General features: G+C 37.1%; 1 protein-coding gene across 1 annotated transcript; it reads right to left on the bottom strand.

The window, feature by feature from the left end:
* Nucleotides 1-8,055: 8,055 nt before the first annotated feature.
* On the bottom strand, nt 8,056-10,851 carry LOC149201129 (jasmonate-induced oxygenase 1-like). Its single transcript, XM_089399677.1, has 3 exons — nt 10,285-10,851; nt 8,486-8,819; nt 8,056-8,390 (listed from the first exon to the last, which is right to left on the bottom strand). The coding sequence occupies exons 1-3, from the start codon at nt 10,752-10,754 to the stop codon at nt 8,139-8,141; spliced, it is 1,056 nt and encodes a 351-aa protein (XP_089255803.1). The 5' UTR covers nt 10,755-10,851; the 3' UTR covers nt 8,056-8,138.
* Between the last annotated feature and the right edge of the window lie 6,421 nt (nt 10,852-17,272).

Raw genomic sequence — 17,272 nt, 5'->3', positions numbered from 1 at the left:
TCAAAAACATGATTCAAACACTGTATCTACAAGATTTTTTGAAAATTTTTTGCCCAGATTCTGGCTACTTTTGGCCGTCCAGGCAATTCTTCCGCCTCATTAGATGACTCCATTTAAATGTTGTAGTCTAACTAGCTGGAGGAATTGCCTAGAAAGTTATGGAAATTCCAGTCATATTTAGAGAAAATCCGGCAAGGATTTTTGCAAATCCGTTGTTAAAATTCAAAAATTTAGGCGTCCTAGACATTTTTGATGGTGCTGAATCCATTTCTACCATCAAACACATGATTCAAACACTGTATCTACAAGATTTTTTGAAATTTTTTTTCCCAGATTCTGGCCACTTTTGGCCGTCCAGGCAATTCATCCACCTCGTTAGACGACTCCACTTAAATGCAATAGTCTAACTAGCTAGAGGAATTTCTCGGAAAGTTATGGAAATTCTGGTCATATTTAGAGAAAATCCGGCAAGGGTTTTTGTAAATCCAAGTTATAGTTGCTAAACTTCAAAAATTTAGGTGTCGTAGATGTTTTTGATGGTGCTGAATCCATTTCTACCATCAAAAACATGATTCAAACATTGTATCTACAAGATTTTTTGAATTTTTTTTCCCTGGATTCAGGACACTCTTGGCTGTCCGGGAATTCCCCCGCCTCGTTAGACGACTCAATTTAAATGCTGTAGTCTAACTAGCAGGAGGAATTGCCTGGAAAGTTATCGAAATTCTAGTCATATTTAGAGAAAATTTGGCAAGGATTTTTGTAAATCCAAGTTATAGTTGTTAAACATCAAAAATTTAGGTGTCCTAGATGTTTTTGATGGTGCTGAATCCATTTCTACCATAAAAAACATGATTCAAACACTGTATCTACAATAATTTTTGAAACATTTTTGCCCGGATTCTGACCACTTTTGGCCGTCTGGGCAATTCCTCTGCCTTGTTAGATGACTCCATTTAAATGTTGTAGTCTAAATAGCCGAAGGAATTGCCCGGAAAGTTAGGGAATTTCCAGTCATATTTAGAGAAAATCCGATAAGGAATTTTGTAAATCCAAGTTATAGTTGTTAAACTTAAAAAATTTAGGTGTCCTAGACGTTTTTTATGGTGCTGAATCCATTATACCATCAAAAACATGATTCAAACACTATATCTACAAGATTTTCTGAAATTTTTTTGCCCAAATTCTAGCCACTTCTGGTCGTCTGGGCAATTCCTCCGCCTCGTTAGACGACTCCATTTAAATGTTGTAGTCTAACTAGCTGGAGGAATTACCTGGAAAGTTATGGAAATTCCAGTCATATTTAGAGAAAATCCGGCAAGGATTTTTGTAAATCCAAGTTCTAGTTGTTAAACTTCAGAAATTTAGGTGTCATAAATGTTTTTGATGGTGTTGAATCCATTTCTACCATCAAAAACATGATTCAAACACTGTATCTACAAGATTTCTTGAAATTTTTTTGCTTGGATTCTGGTCACTTTTGGCCGTCCGGGCAATTCCTCCGCCTCATTAGACAACTCCATTTAAACGCTGTAGTCTAACTAGGCGGAGGAATTTCCCGGAAAGTTATGGAAATTCTGGTCATATTTAGAGAAAATCCAGCAAGGATTTTTGTAAATCCAAGTTATAGCTGTTAAACTTCAAAAATTTGGGTGTCCTAGACGTTTTTTATGGTGCTGAATCCATTTCTACCATCAAAAACATGATTCAAACACTGTATCTACAATATTTTTTGAAATTATTTTGCCCGGATTCTGGCCACTTTTGGACATCTAGCAATTCCTCCACCTCGTTAGAAAACTCCATTTAAATGTTGTAGTCTAACTAGCCAAAGGAATTGCCCAGAAAGTTATGGAAATTTCGGTCATATTTAGAGAAAATTCGACAGGGATTTTTGTAAATACAATTTATAGTTGTTAAACTTCAAAAATTGAAGTGTCCTAGATGTTTTTGATGGTGCTGAATCCATTTCTACCATCAAAAACATGATTCAAACATTGTATCTACAAGATTTTTTGAATTTTTTTTGCCTGGATTTTGACCACTCTTGGCCGTCTGGGCAATTCGCCTGCCTCGTTAGACGACTCGATTTAAACGTTGTAGTCTAACTAGCGGGAGGAATTGCCTGGAAAGTTATGGAAATTCTGGTCATATTAAGAGAAAATCCGGCAAGGATTTTTGTAAATCCAAGTTATAGTTGTTAAACTTCAAAAATTTAGGTGTCCTAGATGTTTTTGATGGTGCTAAATCCATTTCTACCATCAAAAACATGATTCAAACACTGTATCTACAATATTTTTTGAAATATTTTTGCCCAGATTCTGGCCACTTTTGGCTGTCCAGGCAATTCCACTGCGTTGTTAGATGACTCCATTTAAATGTTGTAGTCTAAATAGCTGGAGGAATTGCCCGAAAAGTTATGGAATTTCTGGTCATATTTAGAGAAAATCCGGTAAAGATTTTTGTAAAGCCAAGTTATAGTTGTTAAACTTAAAAAATTTAGGTGTCCTCGACGTTTTTTATGGTGCTGAATCCATTTCTACCATCAAAAACATGATTCAAACACTATATCTACAAGATTTTCTGAAATTTTTTTGCGCAGATTCTGGCCACTTTTGGTCATGTGGGCAATTGCTCCGCCTCGTTAGACGACTCCATTTAAATGTTGTAGTCTAACTAGCTGGAGGAATTGCCTGGAAAGTTATGGAAATTCCAGTCATATTTAGAGAAAATCCGGCAAGGATTTTTGTAAATCCAAGTTCTAGTTGTTAAACTTCAAAAATTTAGGTGTCTTAAATTTGATGGGCTGTCTTAAACGTTTTTGATGGTGCTGAATCCATTTCTACCTCAAAAACATGATTCAAACACTGTATCTATAAGATTTCTTGAAATTTTTTTGCTTGGATTCTAGCCACTTTTGGCTGTCCGGGCAATTCCTCCTCCTCATTAGACAACTCCATTTAAACGTTGTATTCTAACTAAGCGGAGGAATTTCCCAGAAAGTTATGGAAATTCTGGTCATATTTAGAGAAAATCCAGCAAGGATTTTATTAAATCCAAGTTATAGTTGTTAAATTTCAAAAATTTAGGTGTCCTAGACGTTTTTGATGGTGCTGAATCCATTTCTACCATCAAAAACATGATTCAAACACTGTACCTACAAGATTTTTTGAAAATTTTTTGCCCAAATTCTGGTTGCTTTTGGCCATCTAGGTAATTCTTCCGCCTCATTAGACGACGCCATTTAAATGTTGTAGTCTAACTAGCCGAAGGAATTGCTTGAAAGTTTTGGAAATTCCAGTCATATTTAGAGAAAATCCGGCAAGGATTTTTGTAAATCCGTTGTTAAAATTCAAAAATTTAGGCGTCCTAGACATTTTTTATGGTGCTGAATCCATTTCTACCATCAAAAACATGATTCAAACACTGTATCTACAAGATTTTTTGAAATTTTTTTTTCCTGGATTCTGGCCACTTTTGGCCGTCCGGGCAATTCGTCCACCTCGTTAGACGACTCCACTTAAATGCAATAGTCTAATTAGCTAGAGGAATTTCTCGGAAGGTTATGGAAATTCTGGTCATATTTAGAGAAAATTCGGCAAGGGTTTTTGTAAATCCAAGTTATAGTTGCTAAACTTCAAAAATTTAGGTGTCCTAGATGTTTTTGATGGTGCTGAATCCATTTCTACCATCAAAAACATGATTCAAACATTGTATCTACAAGATTTTTTGAATTCTTTTTGCCTGGATTCTGGCCACTCTTGGCCGTCCGGGCAATTCCCCCGCCTCGTTAAACGACTCTATTTAAATGTTGTAGTCTAACTAGCCGGAGGAATTGCCTGGAAAGTTATGGAAATTCTGGTCATATTTAGAGAAAATCTGGCAAGGATTTTTGTAAATCCAAGTTATAGTTGTTAAACTTCAAAAATTTAGGTGTCCTAGATGTTTTTGATGGTGCTGAATCCATTTCTACCATCAAAAACATGATTCAAACACTGTATCTACAATATTTTTTGAAACATTTTTGCCCGGATTCTGGCCACTTTTGGCCGTCCGGGCAATTCCTCTGCCTTGTTAGATGACTCCATTTAAATGTTGTAGTCTAAATAGCTGAAGGAATTGCCCGGAAAGTTATGGAATTTCCAGTCATATTTAGAGAAAATCCAATAAGGATTTTTGTAAATCCAAGTTATAGTTGTTAAACTTCAAAAGTTTAGGTGTCCTAGACGTTTTTTATGGTGCTGAATCCATTTCTACCATCAAAAACATGATTCAAACACTATATCTACAAGATTTTCTGAAATTTTTTTGCCCGAATTCTAGCCACTTTTGGTCGTCCGGGCAATTCCTCCGCCTCGTTAGACCACTGCATTTAAATGTTGTATTCTAACTAGCTGGAGCAATTACCTGGAAAGTTATGGAAATTCCAGTCATATTTAGAGAAAATTCGGCAAGGATTTTTGTAAATCCAAGTTCTAGTTGTTAAACTTCAGAAATTTAGGTGTCCTAAATGTTTTTGATGGTGCTGAATCCATTTCTACCATCAAAAACATGTTTCAAACACTGTATCTACAAGATTTCTTGAAATATTTTTGCGTGGATTCTGGCCACTTTTGGTTGTCCGGGCAATTCCTCCGCCTCATTAGACAACTCCATTTAAACGCTGTAGTCTAACTAGGCGGAGGAATTTCCCGGAAAGTTATGGAAATTCTGGTCATATTTAGAGAAAATCCGGCAAAGATTTTTGTAAATCCAAGTTATAGTTGTTAAACTTCAAAAATTTAGGTGTCCTAGACGTTTTTTATGGTGCTGAATCCATTTCTACCATCAAAAACATGATTCAAACATTGTATCTACAATATTTTTTGAAATTTTTTGCCCGGATTCTGGCCACTTTTGGACATCTGGCAATTCCTCCACCTCGTTAGACAACTCCATTTAAATGTTGTAGTCTAACTAGCCAAAGGAATTGCCCAGAAAGTTATGGAAATTCCGGTCATATTTAGAGAAAATCAGGCAGGGATTTTTGTAAATCCAAGTTATAGTTGTTAAACATAAAAAATTTAAGTGTCCTAGATGTTTTTGATGGTGCTGAATCCATTTCTACCATCAAAAACATGATTCAAACATTGTATCTACAAGATTTTTTGAATTTTTTTTGCCTAGACTCTGACCACTCTTGGTCGTACGGGTAATTTGCCCACCTCGTTAGACGACTCGATTTAAATGCTGTAGTCTAACTAGTGGGAGGAATTGCCCGGAAAGTTATGGAAATTCTGGTCATATTAAGAGAAAATCCGGCAAGGATTTTTGTAAATCCAAGTTATAGTTGTTAAACTTCAAAAATTTAGGTGTCCTAGATGTTTTTGATGGTGCTAAATCCATTTCTACCATCAAAAACATGATCCAAACACTGTATCTGCAATATTTTTTGAAATATTTTTGCCCGTATTCTGGCCACTTTTGGTCGTCTGGGAAATTCCTCTGCCTTGTTAGATGACTCCATTTAAATGTTGTACTCTAAAGAGCCGGAGGAATTGCTTGGAAAGTTATGGAATTTCTGATCATATTTAGAAAAAATCCGGTAAAGATTTTTGTAAAGCCAAGTTATAGTTGTTAAACTTCAAAAATTTAGGTGTCTTAGACGTTTTTTATGGTGTTGAATCCATTTCTACCATCAAAAACATGATTCAAACACTATATCTACAAGAATTTTTGAAATTTTTTTGCCCAGATTTTGGCCACTTTTGGTCGTCCGGGCAATTGCTCCGCCTCGTTAGACGACTCCATTTAAATTTTGTAGTCTAACTAGCTGGAGGAATTGCCTAGAAAGTTATGGAAATTCCAGTCATATTTAGAGAAAATCCGGCAAGGATTTTTGTAAATCCAAGTTCTAGTTGTTAAACTTCGAAAATTTAGGTGTCCTAAACGTTTTTGATGGTGCTAAATCCATTTCTATCATCAAAAACATGATTCAAACACTGTATCTACAAGATTTCTTGAAATTTTTTTGCTTCGATTTCTGCCACTTTTGGCCATCTGAGCAATTCCTCCGCCTCATTAGACAACTCCATTTAAATGCTGTATTCTAACTAGCGGAGGAATTTCCTGGAAAGTTATGGAAATTCTGGTCATATTTAGAGAAAATCTAGCAAGGATTTTTGTAAATCCAAGTTATAGCTGTTAAACTTCAAAAATTAGGTGTCCTAGACATTTTTAATGGTGCTGAATCCATATCTACCATCAAAAACATGATTCAAACACTGTATCTACAAGATTTTTTGAATTTTTTTGCGCAGATTCTGGCCACTTTTGGACGTCTGGCAATTCCTCCACCTCGTTAGACAACTCCATTTAAATGTTGTAGTCTAACTAGCCAAAGGAATTTCCTAGAAAGTTATGGAAATTCTGGTGATATTTAGAGAAAATCCGGCAGGGATTTTTGTAAATCCAAGTTATAGTTGTTAAACTTAAAAATTTTAGGTGTCCTAGACGTTTTGGATGGTGTTGAATCTATTTCTACCATTAAAAACATGATTCAAACACTGTATCTACAAGATTTTTTGAAATTTTTTTACCCGGATTCTGGACACTTTTGGTCATCCAGGCAATTCCTCTGCCTCGTTAGATGATTCCATTTAAATGTCGTAGTCTAACTTGCTAGAGGAATTGCTCGGAAATTTATGGAAATTCCGGTCATATTTAGAGAAAATCCGGCAAGGATTTTTGTAAATTCAAGTTATAGTTGTTAAACCTCAAAAATTTAGGTGTCCTAAACAATTTTTATGGTGCCGAATCCATTTCTACCATCAAAAACACGATTCAAACACTGTATCTACAAGATTTCTTGAATTTTTTTTGCCTGGATTCTTGCCAGTTTTGGCCGTCGGGCAATTCTCCTCGTTAGATGACTCCATTTAAATGTTGTAGTCTAACTAGTAAGAGGAATTTCCCAGAAAGTTATGGAAATTTCAGTCATATTTAGGGAAATTCCGGCAAGGATTTTTGTAAATTCAAGTTATAGTTGTTAAACTTAAAAAATTTAGGTGTCCTAGACATTTTTTATGGTGTTGAATCCATTTCTACCATCAAAAACATAATTCAAACACTGTATGTACAAGATTTTTGAAATTTTTTTTGCTCGGATTTTGGCCACTTTTCGCTGTCGGGGCAATTCCTTTGCCTCGTTAGAAGACTCCATTTAAATGTTGCACTCTAACTAGTCGGAGGAATTGCCCGGAAAGTTATGGAAATTCCAGTCATATTTAGAAAAAATCTGGCAAGGATTTTTGTAAATCCAAGTTATAGTTGTTAAACTTCAAAAATTTAGGTGTCCTAGACGTTTTTGATGGTGTTGAATCCATTTCTACCATCAAAAACATGATTCAAACACTGTATCTAGAAGATTTTTTGAAATTTTTTTGCCCGGATTCTGGCCACTCTTCTGTTCGGGCAATTCCTCCGCCTCGTTAGACGATTCCTATTTAAATTTTGTAATTTCGTTTGTTTGCAGTAGCTAAGTGGTGATGGCTGTGAAATGAAGTCTCACTAAACCAAAGATCTTGGATTTAAATCTTGTACTACCCTCCTCTGTTGCAGGGTGAATAATAGGCATATAATATCGAAAATGAGAAAGTCCTAACAAACTTAAGAAAAAATTATAATTTCAATTAAAATATATACCATTAATATTTAAACAATAGTATATAAATAGTAAACCAAATATATAAAAATTACAAAATAAAAATAAAAATGATAGGTTTGTAAGACTCTAAATTCTAGAGCTTTTGAATAACAATAATTAGCACGTGATGTTTGCCTTCCTATCTCGAGGAGTACAATACGTACAAGAAATAGAATAGGGAGTTGTCTATAATGAGACTTTTTGGAAGCCTCTCCGCTGGTTTTTTCCGGTCAAAATCCGGCAGCGATTTATTGGAATTCCATATCTAATTTCTGCACAATCAAGGCGTCCGAGGAGGGTTTTCAGGGCGCTGAATCCAATATACAGTTAAAAAACCATTTTAACTGCAACAAATCAAGATTTAATCTCAGTTTATTCCGTTGGATTCCGTCACCAAAATCTCGAAAAAATACATTATAGACAACTCCATAAAATAATACAATATAAAACTATTCTATCCAAAATTTGTAAGCGATTTCACGTAGCTATTTCCTTTAGTCCCATTCCTTCGAATCAACGTCCTGTATTGATTGAACGTCATGTGTTTGTATCTAGCAGGGTTGGACTCATCATTGGTCAGCTCTTTTATAGGGCCAACATCCTTCTCTCCATTAGGGTTACAGAAAACCACGATGGACATTCGTTCCTTCTTCTGGTTAGCAACGCAGCTGTGTTCCACGCTCTTGTAAATTCCGTTCGTCAATATCTGCACCAAAAAATAAAAAGAACCCATGAAGCACCTTGTACATCACCATCAACGGATATTGACAGGTCAATAAAAATACTAGTCGAAGAACTGACCTCCATCTGATCACCAAGGATTATCGTCAAGGCGTTCGCAACAGGTTGCACAGGCACCCAATAGTCGCCTCTGTGAACTTGAAGGCCAACAACATCATCCTGAAGTAGAATGGTTATTCCTCCAGGGTCAGTATGTGGGGATAGACCATAAGTCAATTCCGGCTGCGGGCACACTGGATAATAGTTAAGTCTAACGCAAACTCCAATGCCCCCCTCCTCACGTCCAAAAGCTTCGTTTAGATGGTTGGGAGGCAGGTCCAGGTTTTCGGAACACACAGAGAGCAGGGTTCCACAGAGCTCCAGCGTTCCTTCGCAATACTCTTTCATTCTACTCCTGTAATGTCAACACATATCCCAATAATGAAAATTTAATACAACTATTCGTGCATACAACAACTGACGAAACTATGGGTGAAAAAACAAGCACCATTTTTGAAGTAGATAAAATTTATAGGTTATCTTTATCTGGATTGCTGATTCTCTAGATATTTGGTAATCAAATTTAAATGGAATTATCAAATAAATAGAACTGTTAATTATTTGACCGTGTCCTTCTGATTGCTTAATATTCTGCGAATCAGCGATAAAATAAGTTCAGGGAAATGCATATATTAAAAATTAATATTACATAATTGATGTAATTTTACTTATTAAAAAGTTAATATTGCATAATGACTTGCAACAAAATATTAGTTACTTATTAAAAATTAAAGTAAAGAAAGTGATATGATATCTAGGTTACAACCAAGTCAAGTCACACCAGACACCAAATTGGTGGAGGGGATTTTTTTTTATTTGACAATGGATCCATCTCAGTACTATTTGACTACTGAAGTGTTTTTAACATGATATTAGGAAACACAGAGTCTTAATCATTAGGCCCACTCAAACTATATTTTCAATGTAGAGATATAAATTAAATAAATAAAAATAATTTAAATAGCTAATAAATATTTCTAAACATCCAAAAACAAGAAAAATAATCATGCATCTGAACATGAAAGAGTAACACTGAATCAACACAAGAAAGCAACAATGAATCCAAATTGCTGCAGTTATCTCCAGTGTTGGAGTCACGATTGCCGTTACATCATAACCCATAGGTGTTAGTAAACAGACACATCGCTAGTGTTAATCACATGCCATGAAATCAACACAAGAAAGCAACAATGAATCCAAATTGGTGCAGTTATCTCCAGTGTTGGAGTCACCATTGCCATTACAGCAACCCCAGAGGTGTTAGTAAACACACACATCACGATTGTCATTACAGCAACCCCCTCCCTTTAATGGCAACCCCCTCCCCCCAAGGTGTTAGTAAACAGACACATTGCTAGTGTTAAGCACATGCCATGAAATCAACACAAGAACACAAATTGCTGTAGTTATCTCTAGCTTTGGAGTCACAATTGTCCCCCAGGTGTTAGTGGGGAGCACAACAATCTCCCCCCATTAATGGGGAGCACAACAATCTCCCCCCTCAATGCGAGCCAGGTGTGTTTCTTAACTGGAGACCTTTGACTTTGATACGACTTGTTGGAGTCACTATTGCCATTACACCAAAACCAGCAGGTGTTAATAAACAAACACATCACTAGTGTTAAGCACATGCCACGAAACACTGAAACGTTGGATCAACACTGCCCTTAACAACTCTTAATAGGGAGCACAACATCCAGGATAGATTGTAAGATATTTTACTGGGTCCAAATAAAACATAACCCAAAACATTGAGAAAAAATAAAAACATAAAACTGCAACATTAAATAAAAAGAGGCATGCTGACTATTGCTTATCACCTATATTCCTCTGGTTTGGATGGCCATTTGTGCTCCTCTCGTATAGAAAGAGGCAAATAATGGTGAAAATAGTAATCCCCCCAGTCGAGCGTCGCGCTTTTCTGCACACCAATTCGACTGCCATATCCAACGTAAGAACAAGGATCATTAGCGTGCTTCTGCTTCTCCTCCAATGGAAGAGAAAAGAACCCTCTCGATACCTCACGTCCGGCCATGAGAAGCTCTGGAGAAACTCCATGGTTGATCACTTGGAAGCATCCCCACTCTCTGCATGCATCTGAAATTTCTTCCAGTGTCTTCCTCCGGCGTTCGTCACAGAGACCGGAGAGGTCTATGACCGGTACCTTCTCTTCCACTAACTTGTGCTCTGGTGGCTTCTCGCCATGAGGCCTGATGTATCTCGAAGGCAAGCATTTAATGCCACTCGCCGCAAGACACTGAACACTCTGTATTGGTTCAGGCCACTCCATTGCAATTCAATGTCCAAAATGGTTCTGACCTAGTATGCTTGTTACCCAACTGCTAATACAATGGCTAAGGGATTAGTAACAATCTTCAATGCCACAAACCCACATCATTTCCTCCCTCTCATTCGGATATATATATATATATATACACACTTCAACCTTGCCTAAGCAAATTCGGACTTTCTGTCCACCAAAAAGTTCACAAAAACATAAACAATGTGTAAATCGTTGAACTTGCCGAACCCTACCATTGTGTAAAGTATTCCACTGAAAGGGAAATTACGACGAATTTCTGTCCTCCAACAAGTTCAAAAAATAATAAACACTACCCATCTGTAAAGTGTTAAAATCTCAACGAATAGTTCAACAAAGAAGAGAAATACTAATGTACAACTGAATCTGTAAAAATCGTTAAAATCTGCGGCAATAATTCAACTGATGAAGATAAATACTAACGTGCCCTAACAAAATCTCCCTGCTCCACATACGTCACGGTCTGTCTATGTCATGGGACAAGTAAACATCAATGGAAGACAGTATCATATATATATCATGCTAGTGCTCTTACTTCTGGTATTCAGAAAAACAGTAGCTTAAAAAGCAGAGAATTTCATTGGTTATTTTTCCAAATTTATATGAATTCTGTCAAAAGTTGTGCTCTCATTTTATTAATATATAAATTTTGATTGTGAAATTTTGCTGGAACCCAAACTGTTAAGTCCAATTAAAAGTGGGGCAGTGTGATATTCCACATGTAATAAGTACATATGGTAGAATCCGTATTTCTGAATTATAATATTTGAAAAGTCCAGACACGGGATGTCTGCGCAGAATGAAGAAGCCATAGTTTATTAATTAATGTTGTTGAGTAGGCAGAACCTCAAAGTCAATTCACATGGGCATCTCAATTCTAGTACTTTTTTTTATCACGTGAATCTCATTGAAGTATTCTAGAATTAATGTGTGAGTACATGAATCTGAATTCCAATAGTACCATCACATTTTATTTAAGAACGTAAGCAACAGAGTGAGACGCTGATCTCATCTCTGCAGAAGAAAAAGTGTGGTGGTTACCATAATAAAATAAATAAATTTGCGTCTCCGACCAACCCACAATGGCAGTGGGTGGGGTGGCATTTTCAAAACCAAATAAAATCTTTTGCGTTCATATTAAAACATACGTGGAGAAATTCATGTGAAAGAAAATAACAAACATTGTATAATCGTTTCAAGTTTGGTCTTTAAAAATGTTTTTCAAGTCATTTTTGTCTGAAATTCGGGGGAAGGTAGGTGGGAAATGTAAGTTTTACTTCTTTAATTTGCATATAATCAATCTATTTTTTATTTAAAAATGTAATATAAATAATAAAAGATAATAAATTTAATATAATAAAATATTTTTATTAAATTTAATAATATTATTTTATTTTTGTAATTAAGTTTTTGTGATCTATAATGAATTAACCAAATAAAAGTGTAGAATTCACATAAGATAAATATTTGGATGATGAACTACATTTGTTGGTTCGAAAGACAAACGCCAAAAATTTCTCTTATGTGATTTCTAAATTTCTTTGATGTGATTTCAACCGAAAAACTTTGCTTAATATTATTTTAATAAAATCATAATTTTATATTGTCTACAGGGTTTTGGATAAATATTGATTAGGTGCTCTATTAAGACACTCCTTGATATGAAGTCACTAGTTCAATTTCTCACCCTAATACATATGATATATTACACATAATAAAAATGTAGTCATACCTAACTAACAAAAAAACATTATAATTTTAAATCATTTAAAATACATTTATAATGTGAAAAAGTTTTTAAATTTTTTTAAGAATAATTTATATAAATTAAATAACTTAAAATTACAAAATCATAATTTTCCTAATTTAAAAAAAAAACAATTTAAAAAAATTCTTAAATAAGAAAAAGAGACACTATTCTCCATCAACTACATGAAAAATAATTTATTCCATTATATCTAACTCTTTCTTTTATATATGTGAAATATTTCTATCGTTCTTTCAAAAAAATAATTAATCTAGATTATAAAATCCGTAGTGCATCCAAACTAACTCACCAGCTATTAATTTGGAATTTATTTCCCCATTTTTTAATCATATTTTACCATTTCGATGTTTCGTTTAATAATATACTTTTCCTATAAATTCAATTTGTGATTTATTTCGCTTTTATATTTATTTTTTTAATTATCTTTTACCATTTTAAAGTTTACTTTAATAATATGCTTTTTCTATATATACGAATTTATATTTATTTAGTTTAATAATATACCTTTTCTATACATACGAAATTATATTTATTTTTTTAATTATCTCTTACCATTTTAAAGTTTAGTTTAATAATATATTTTTCTATACATACTAATTTATATGTAATGATAAATGTTTTATACGTAATGATAAATGTTGTTTTTTTATAATTATAATGGATTATTATATTTACATCCATTTTTAATATTTTGCTTTACACATACATATATTTAGTTTTTTTGGGTATTAGTAATTAGTCATATATTTAGTTTTTTTGGGTATTAGTTTGTCTTTTATTAAAAATTTATAATGGTTATGTATAGTTTAACTCTATAAATTCAATTTCTGTTATTTTTTATTATTGTTTAAATTTATTTATTTGTAAGATGATCGGTTGAGGTCTTATTATGGATGGTTTAGTAACTTCCATTTCTATTAGTTTTTTTTTTTTTTTTTAATTTAATTTTTTGATTTTATTTATTTTTCTTTTATTTCTATTTTTATGAATTATAATTTTTTCCACTATTTTTAATTTAAAATGACTTATTATTACATTAAAAACATATTATATTTATTTTTTTTTTTTTTTTTTTTTTTTCTGAATAAGACTAAGCTATTATATTACAAAAAAGCAAAAATTACATCAGCAGTATTACAACAGAGCCGAAGCCCTGTGATTCCTATCGTAGGACTGACAGTAAGCTCAGGAATAATCATCTCCAGAATTACAAAAGACTGACACTTGAACCAAATCGACATTCATGAGACCGACATACATATTTGGCCGAGACTGAAACACATGGAGTCTGACACAACTATAGATAGCCGACACTGTAACAGAGAAGGACAGAATTATATAATGACATAGAACAGACACATATAAGATAGTGGTGAGAGCAGACAGTGAAAAAATTCCTTGCTTAGAAACCTGTAGCGAAATGCTGGGCGAACTATTCATCATCTGTGGTGTGCGGGTCATCCTCCATTTTGCATCTGGGAGGCTGGTGGATGTCCGGTTCGGTGGGAACGTTGCGCAACACAGGTTCACATGGGCCTGCCCCAGGATCAGGGGAGAAGCTATCTTGAACAGGGCGCAGCATGTCAATGGCGGGAAGTTGCATATCAGCTGTGGGAGCCAACCCAGGAATCCGCGGAGGGCTGGCATGAGGAGCCTCTTCTTGACCCCGAGGATTGCTGCAGTGCTCCACCGAAACCGTTACAATGAAAGTGGAATTTGACAGTGTACATGGAATGCGGTATCTTACCATTGGATGCTTAGAGTGCCCACATTCCATCCGTTCTTGGTGTTCCACTGCTCTTCCTCTGCCCACAGCCCTTCCCCTGGTTCGTCTGCGTTCAGAAGAGACCTCGATTGAAGAGGAGGGGGAGGGGGCTTGCCTCTGAGACGAGGCCCTGCCTCTATAACTCCCGCGCCTATTGATCCCTCGTTGGCGCTCTCGCTACATCCTTGAGTTGGGCGGGTAGCAGGTATACTCTTGCGTAGCCTCCCTCAGAACCAGACTCCCAATCCTTATACCAGACTGCGGGTAGCAGGTATACACCACCGCCGAGTTCCCAATCCTTATACCAGGCTGCGGGTGAATGTCAGGGACGTCATACTTCCCTGAATTGCTCGAATTGAAGGAATACCCCCTCGCTGCCTCAGAACCTCCACATCCGCTCTCAGAACCCGAACAGGAGCCCACACAGTGAGCCACCACCACCTCCCTCAGGACCAGAGCATGAGCAAACGCGAATTGTGGGAGAATGTCCGAGAAGCTGTGGCTTTGAAGCGCCATGTTCCAGTTACCAAGACGTGCAGTTAATGCCGAAGGGACTCGTCTGCCATGAACCATTACCTGCGTTCTTAAATGCTGCATGCTGCTACAACTAATGTGAATCCTTCTGGTATATGTGGCTCGTCCGGGCGGACACATGCCCTTATGACGAGCCACAAACCTGCTATGCCGTATAACCACCCGCATCCGGGAGGGAGAGGTCCTTTTGCACCAAGGCGATGCAGTCCTTTTTGAGTTGTTCATCCTCAACCATGTCCAAGGAGCCGGAAAAGTATGTTGAAGTCTGAGAAACACCTTAGTTAGCCATTCTGTCGGCTACCTGATTTTCCGTTCTTCGCACATGCTGGAAGGTAATGCTATGTGGATTCTTAAGCTTCGCCTCCAGGGATTCCAACCTGCTCAGTAGTCTCCAGCTGGTTGCTAATTTGACCGCTGTCGCCCCTGCCTGAATTTTCTTGGCTGCAGTGATTAGGATGAGAGAGTCGCCCTCCACCTCAAGAGGGAAGAAGTGTTTTTGCTCTGCTAAACAGATCCCTTGCCAAAGTCCTTCCATCTCCGCTACATTGTTGGTGTCTTTGCCTAATGAGCCATAATAGATATGCAGAAGTGCTCCTGTATGACTCCTGATGATTCCTCCGAATCCTGCCGGACCGAGATTACCTTTAGCTGCCCCATCAAAATTGAGCTTGAAAGAGTTGAAAGCTGGTGGGGACCAGGAGGACGGGGAGGTGGAGCTGCGAGGGGGACGGGTAATGACCTTTGCAAAGGCTGAAAGGTCAAGATTCCATTCTTTAAAAATATCCCTCTCTTGTTGCACTTCTGGCATGTCTGTGTCATACCAGGTTCTTATGGCTAAGGTTTCCTGGATATTTCTTTTGTAGATAAGCCACAGAGCGTCTATTGTCCGGGAGGTGTTGTTGAAGATTCGAGAGTTGCGCTCTTTCCAGAGAAGCCAATACAAAAAGCCTGGAATTAGACCCCATAAAGTATTGAGAAGTTGGCTTTTGAATGGGTTCTTGTCCCAGTTCCTGATATTTTCCATTACATCCTCACCCCTAGGTGCTGTTCTTTTATTGCATTTCTCCACTTTCTCCCAAAGTTGCTTTGCTAACTGGCATGTCTCCATTAAATGGATGATTGTCTCAGCGTGGAGATTGCAATTCGGGCATCTAGAAGGCCCAATGAATCCCCGTTTTATCAAATTATCCCAAGTAAGAATGCGCTTTTTACTGAGCAGCCATAGGAAGGTTGAAATTTTAGGCCATAGCCCTGGTAGCCAAACTCGTGCCCAAATTTGATCTTGATCTGCTTGGGTATTTGAATAGCGCAGCTGATGTGCTTCTTTAGTGGTGAATGTGCCTTTGTGCGTATGTCCCCATCTGAGCTTATCTTGCTGGTTGGAGTGGCGGATTCTACGATCAGAGAGTTCCTGATCCATTTTTGAGTATGTTTCACCTTCCCAGTCCCTTTGCCAGCTGCTTGCGGGTTTCCATAGTTGGTACCCATGATGCTGTGTTTGTTGCCAGAACTGTTGAACCTGAATGAGGTTTTCTTGCTGCATATAAGATTGCCAGAGTGGCATTTGGAATAGATTTTCAAGTTTAGGGAGCTGCTGCCACGAATCCTCCCAGAACTTGGCTGACGTGCCTGAGTGGATTTCCCAGAAACTGTGTTCCTGAATGAAGCAGCTGTGTATCTTTGCAGCATTCCAGATTGGTGAGCCTTGGGCTGTGGAGTTAATTCTGATGAGATCGTGCCATTGACTTCCCAGAGCATATTTTGCTTGCCATAAACGTGCCCAAGGTGAATGAGGCTTGGAGATCCAGTTCCACCACATTCGGGCTCCCATAGTGTTGTTACTTTGAAGTGGATCTCGAAGCCCTAGTCCTCCATCTGTTTTGCTTTTGCACACTTCTTTCCAATTAACGAGAGCCCATTTTCGATTCCTACTAGTGGAGCCCCATAAGAAGTTGCGCTGAAGGTTACGAATGGCTTTAAGGACCCATTTTGGAGCTGCCAAGGTGGAGAAGAGGTACAGCGGCATTGCTTGAAGGACAGACTTGATCAGGAACAATCTGCCTGCCATGTTGAGAGCATGAAAGGTCCACGATGAGAGTTTTGATTCCAGCCTATCAAGGAGAGACCGCCATGAAGCATGTTTGATAGCTGAGTCTGAGAGGGGAGCTCCAAGGTATTTAGATGGAAAATGGGAGACGGTGAATCCCAGGATTCTGGCAATATTCCTTTGCGTGGAGGGGGGGTGTTAAAAAAGAAGAGTTGAGACTTCGAGGCATTGATGGAGGTGCCGGAGGCATCAGAGTAAATGGAGAGGAGAGACTTAAACACAGAGGCTTCTTTCGAGGATGGATGACCGAATAGCATGGTGTCATCAACGAACTGCTGATGGGACAGAGGATTGAGACCATGGATAGAAATACC

The sequence above is a fragment of the Pinus tabuliformis genome, chromosome 2_1 (genome assembly GCF_031772625.1).
Source record: "Pinus tabuliformis cultivar Carrire ecotype Pingquan chromosome 2_1, CPIR1, whole genome shotgun sequence".
NCBI lineage: Eukaryota > Viridiplantae > Streptophyta > Pinopsida > Pinales > Pinaceae > Pinus > Pinus tabuliformis.
Note: the sequence above shows the minus strand (reverse complement) of the source record. Positions and strands in the feature narration are given on the sequence as shown.

Bases quoted from the DNA above. Each gene is read 5' to 3' on its own strand.
- LOC149201129 (XM_089399677.1), bottom strand. From the start codon at position 10,754: ATGGAGTGGCCTGAACCAATACAGAGTGTTCAGTGTCTTGCGGCGAGT. The intron at 8,820-10,284 runs GTGATAAGCAAT...TTGACATTACAG, and splicing joins TCCAAACCAGAGGAATATAG to GAGTAGAATGAAAGAGTATT. The intron at 8,391-8,485 runs GTCAGTTCTTCG...TTTTTGGTGCAG, and splicing joins TCCTTGGTGATCAGATGGAG to ATATTGACGAACGGAATTTA.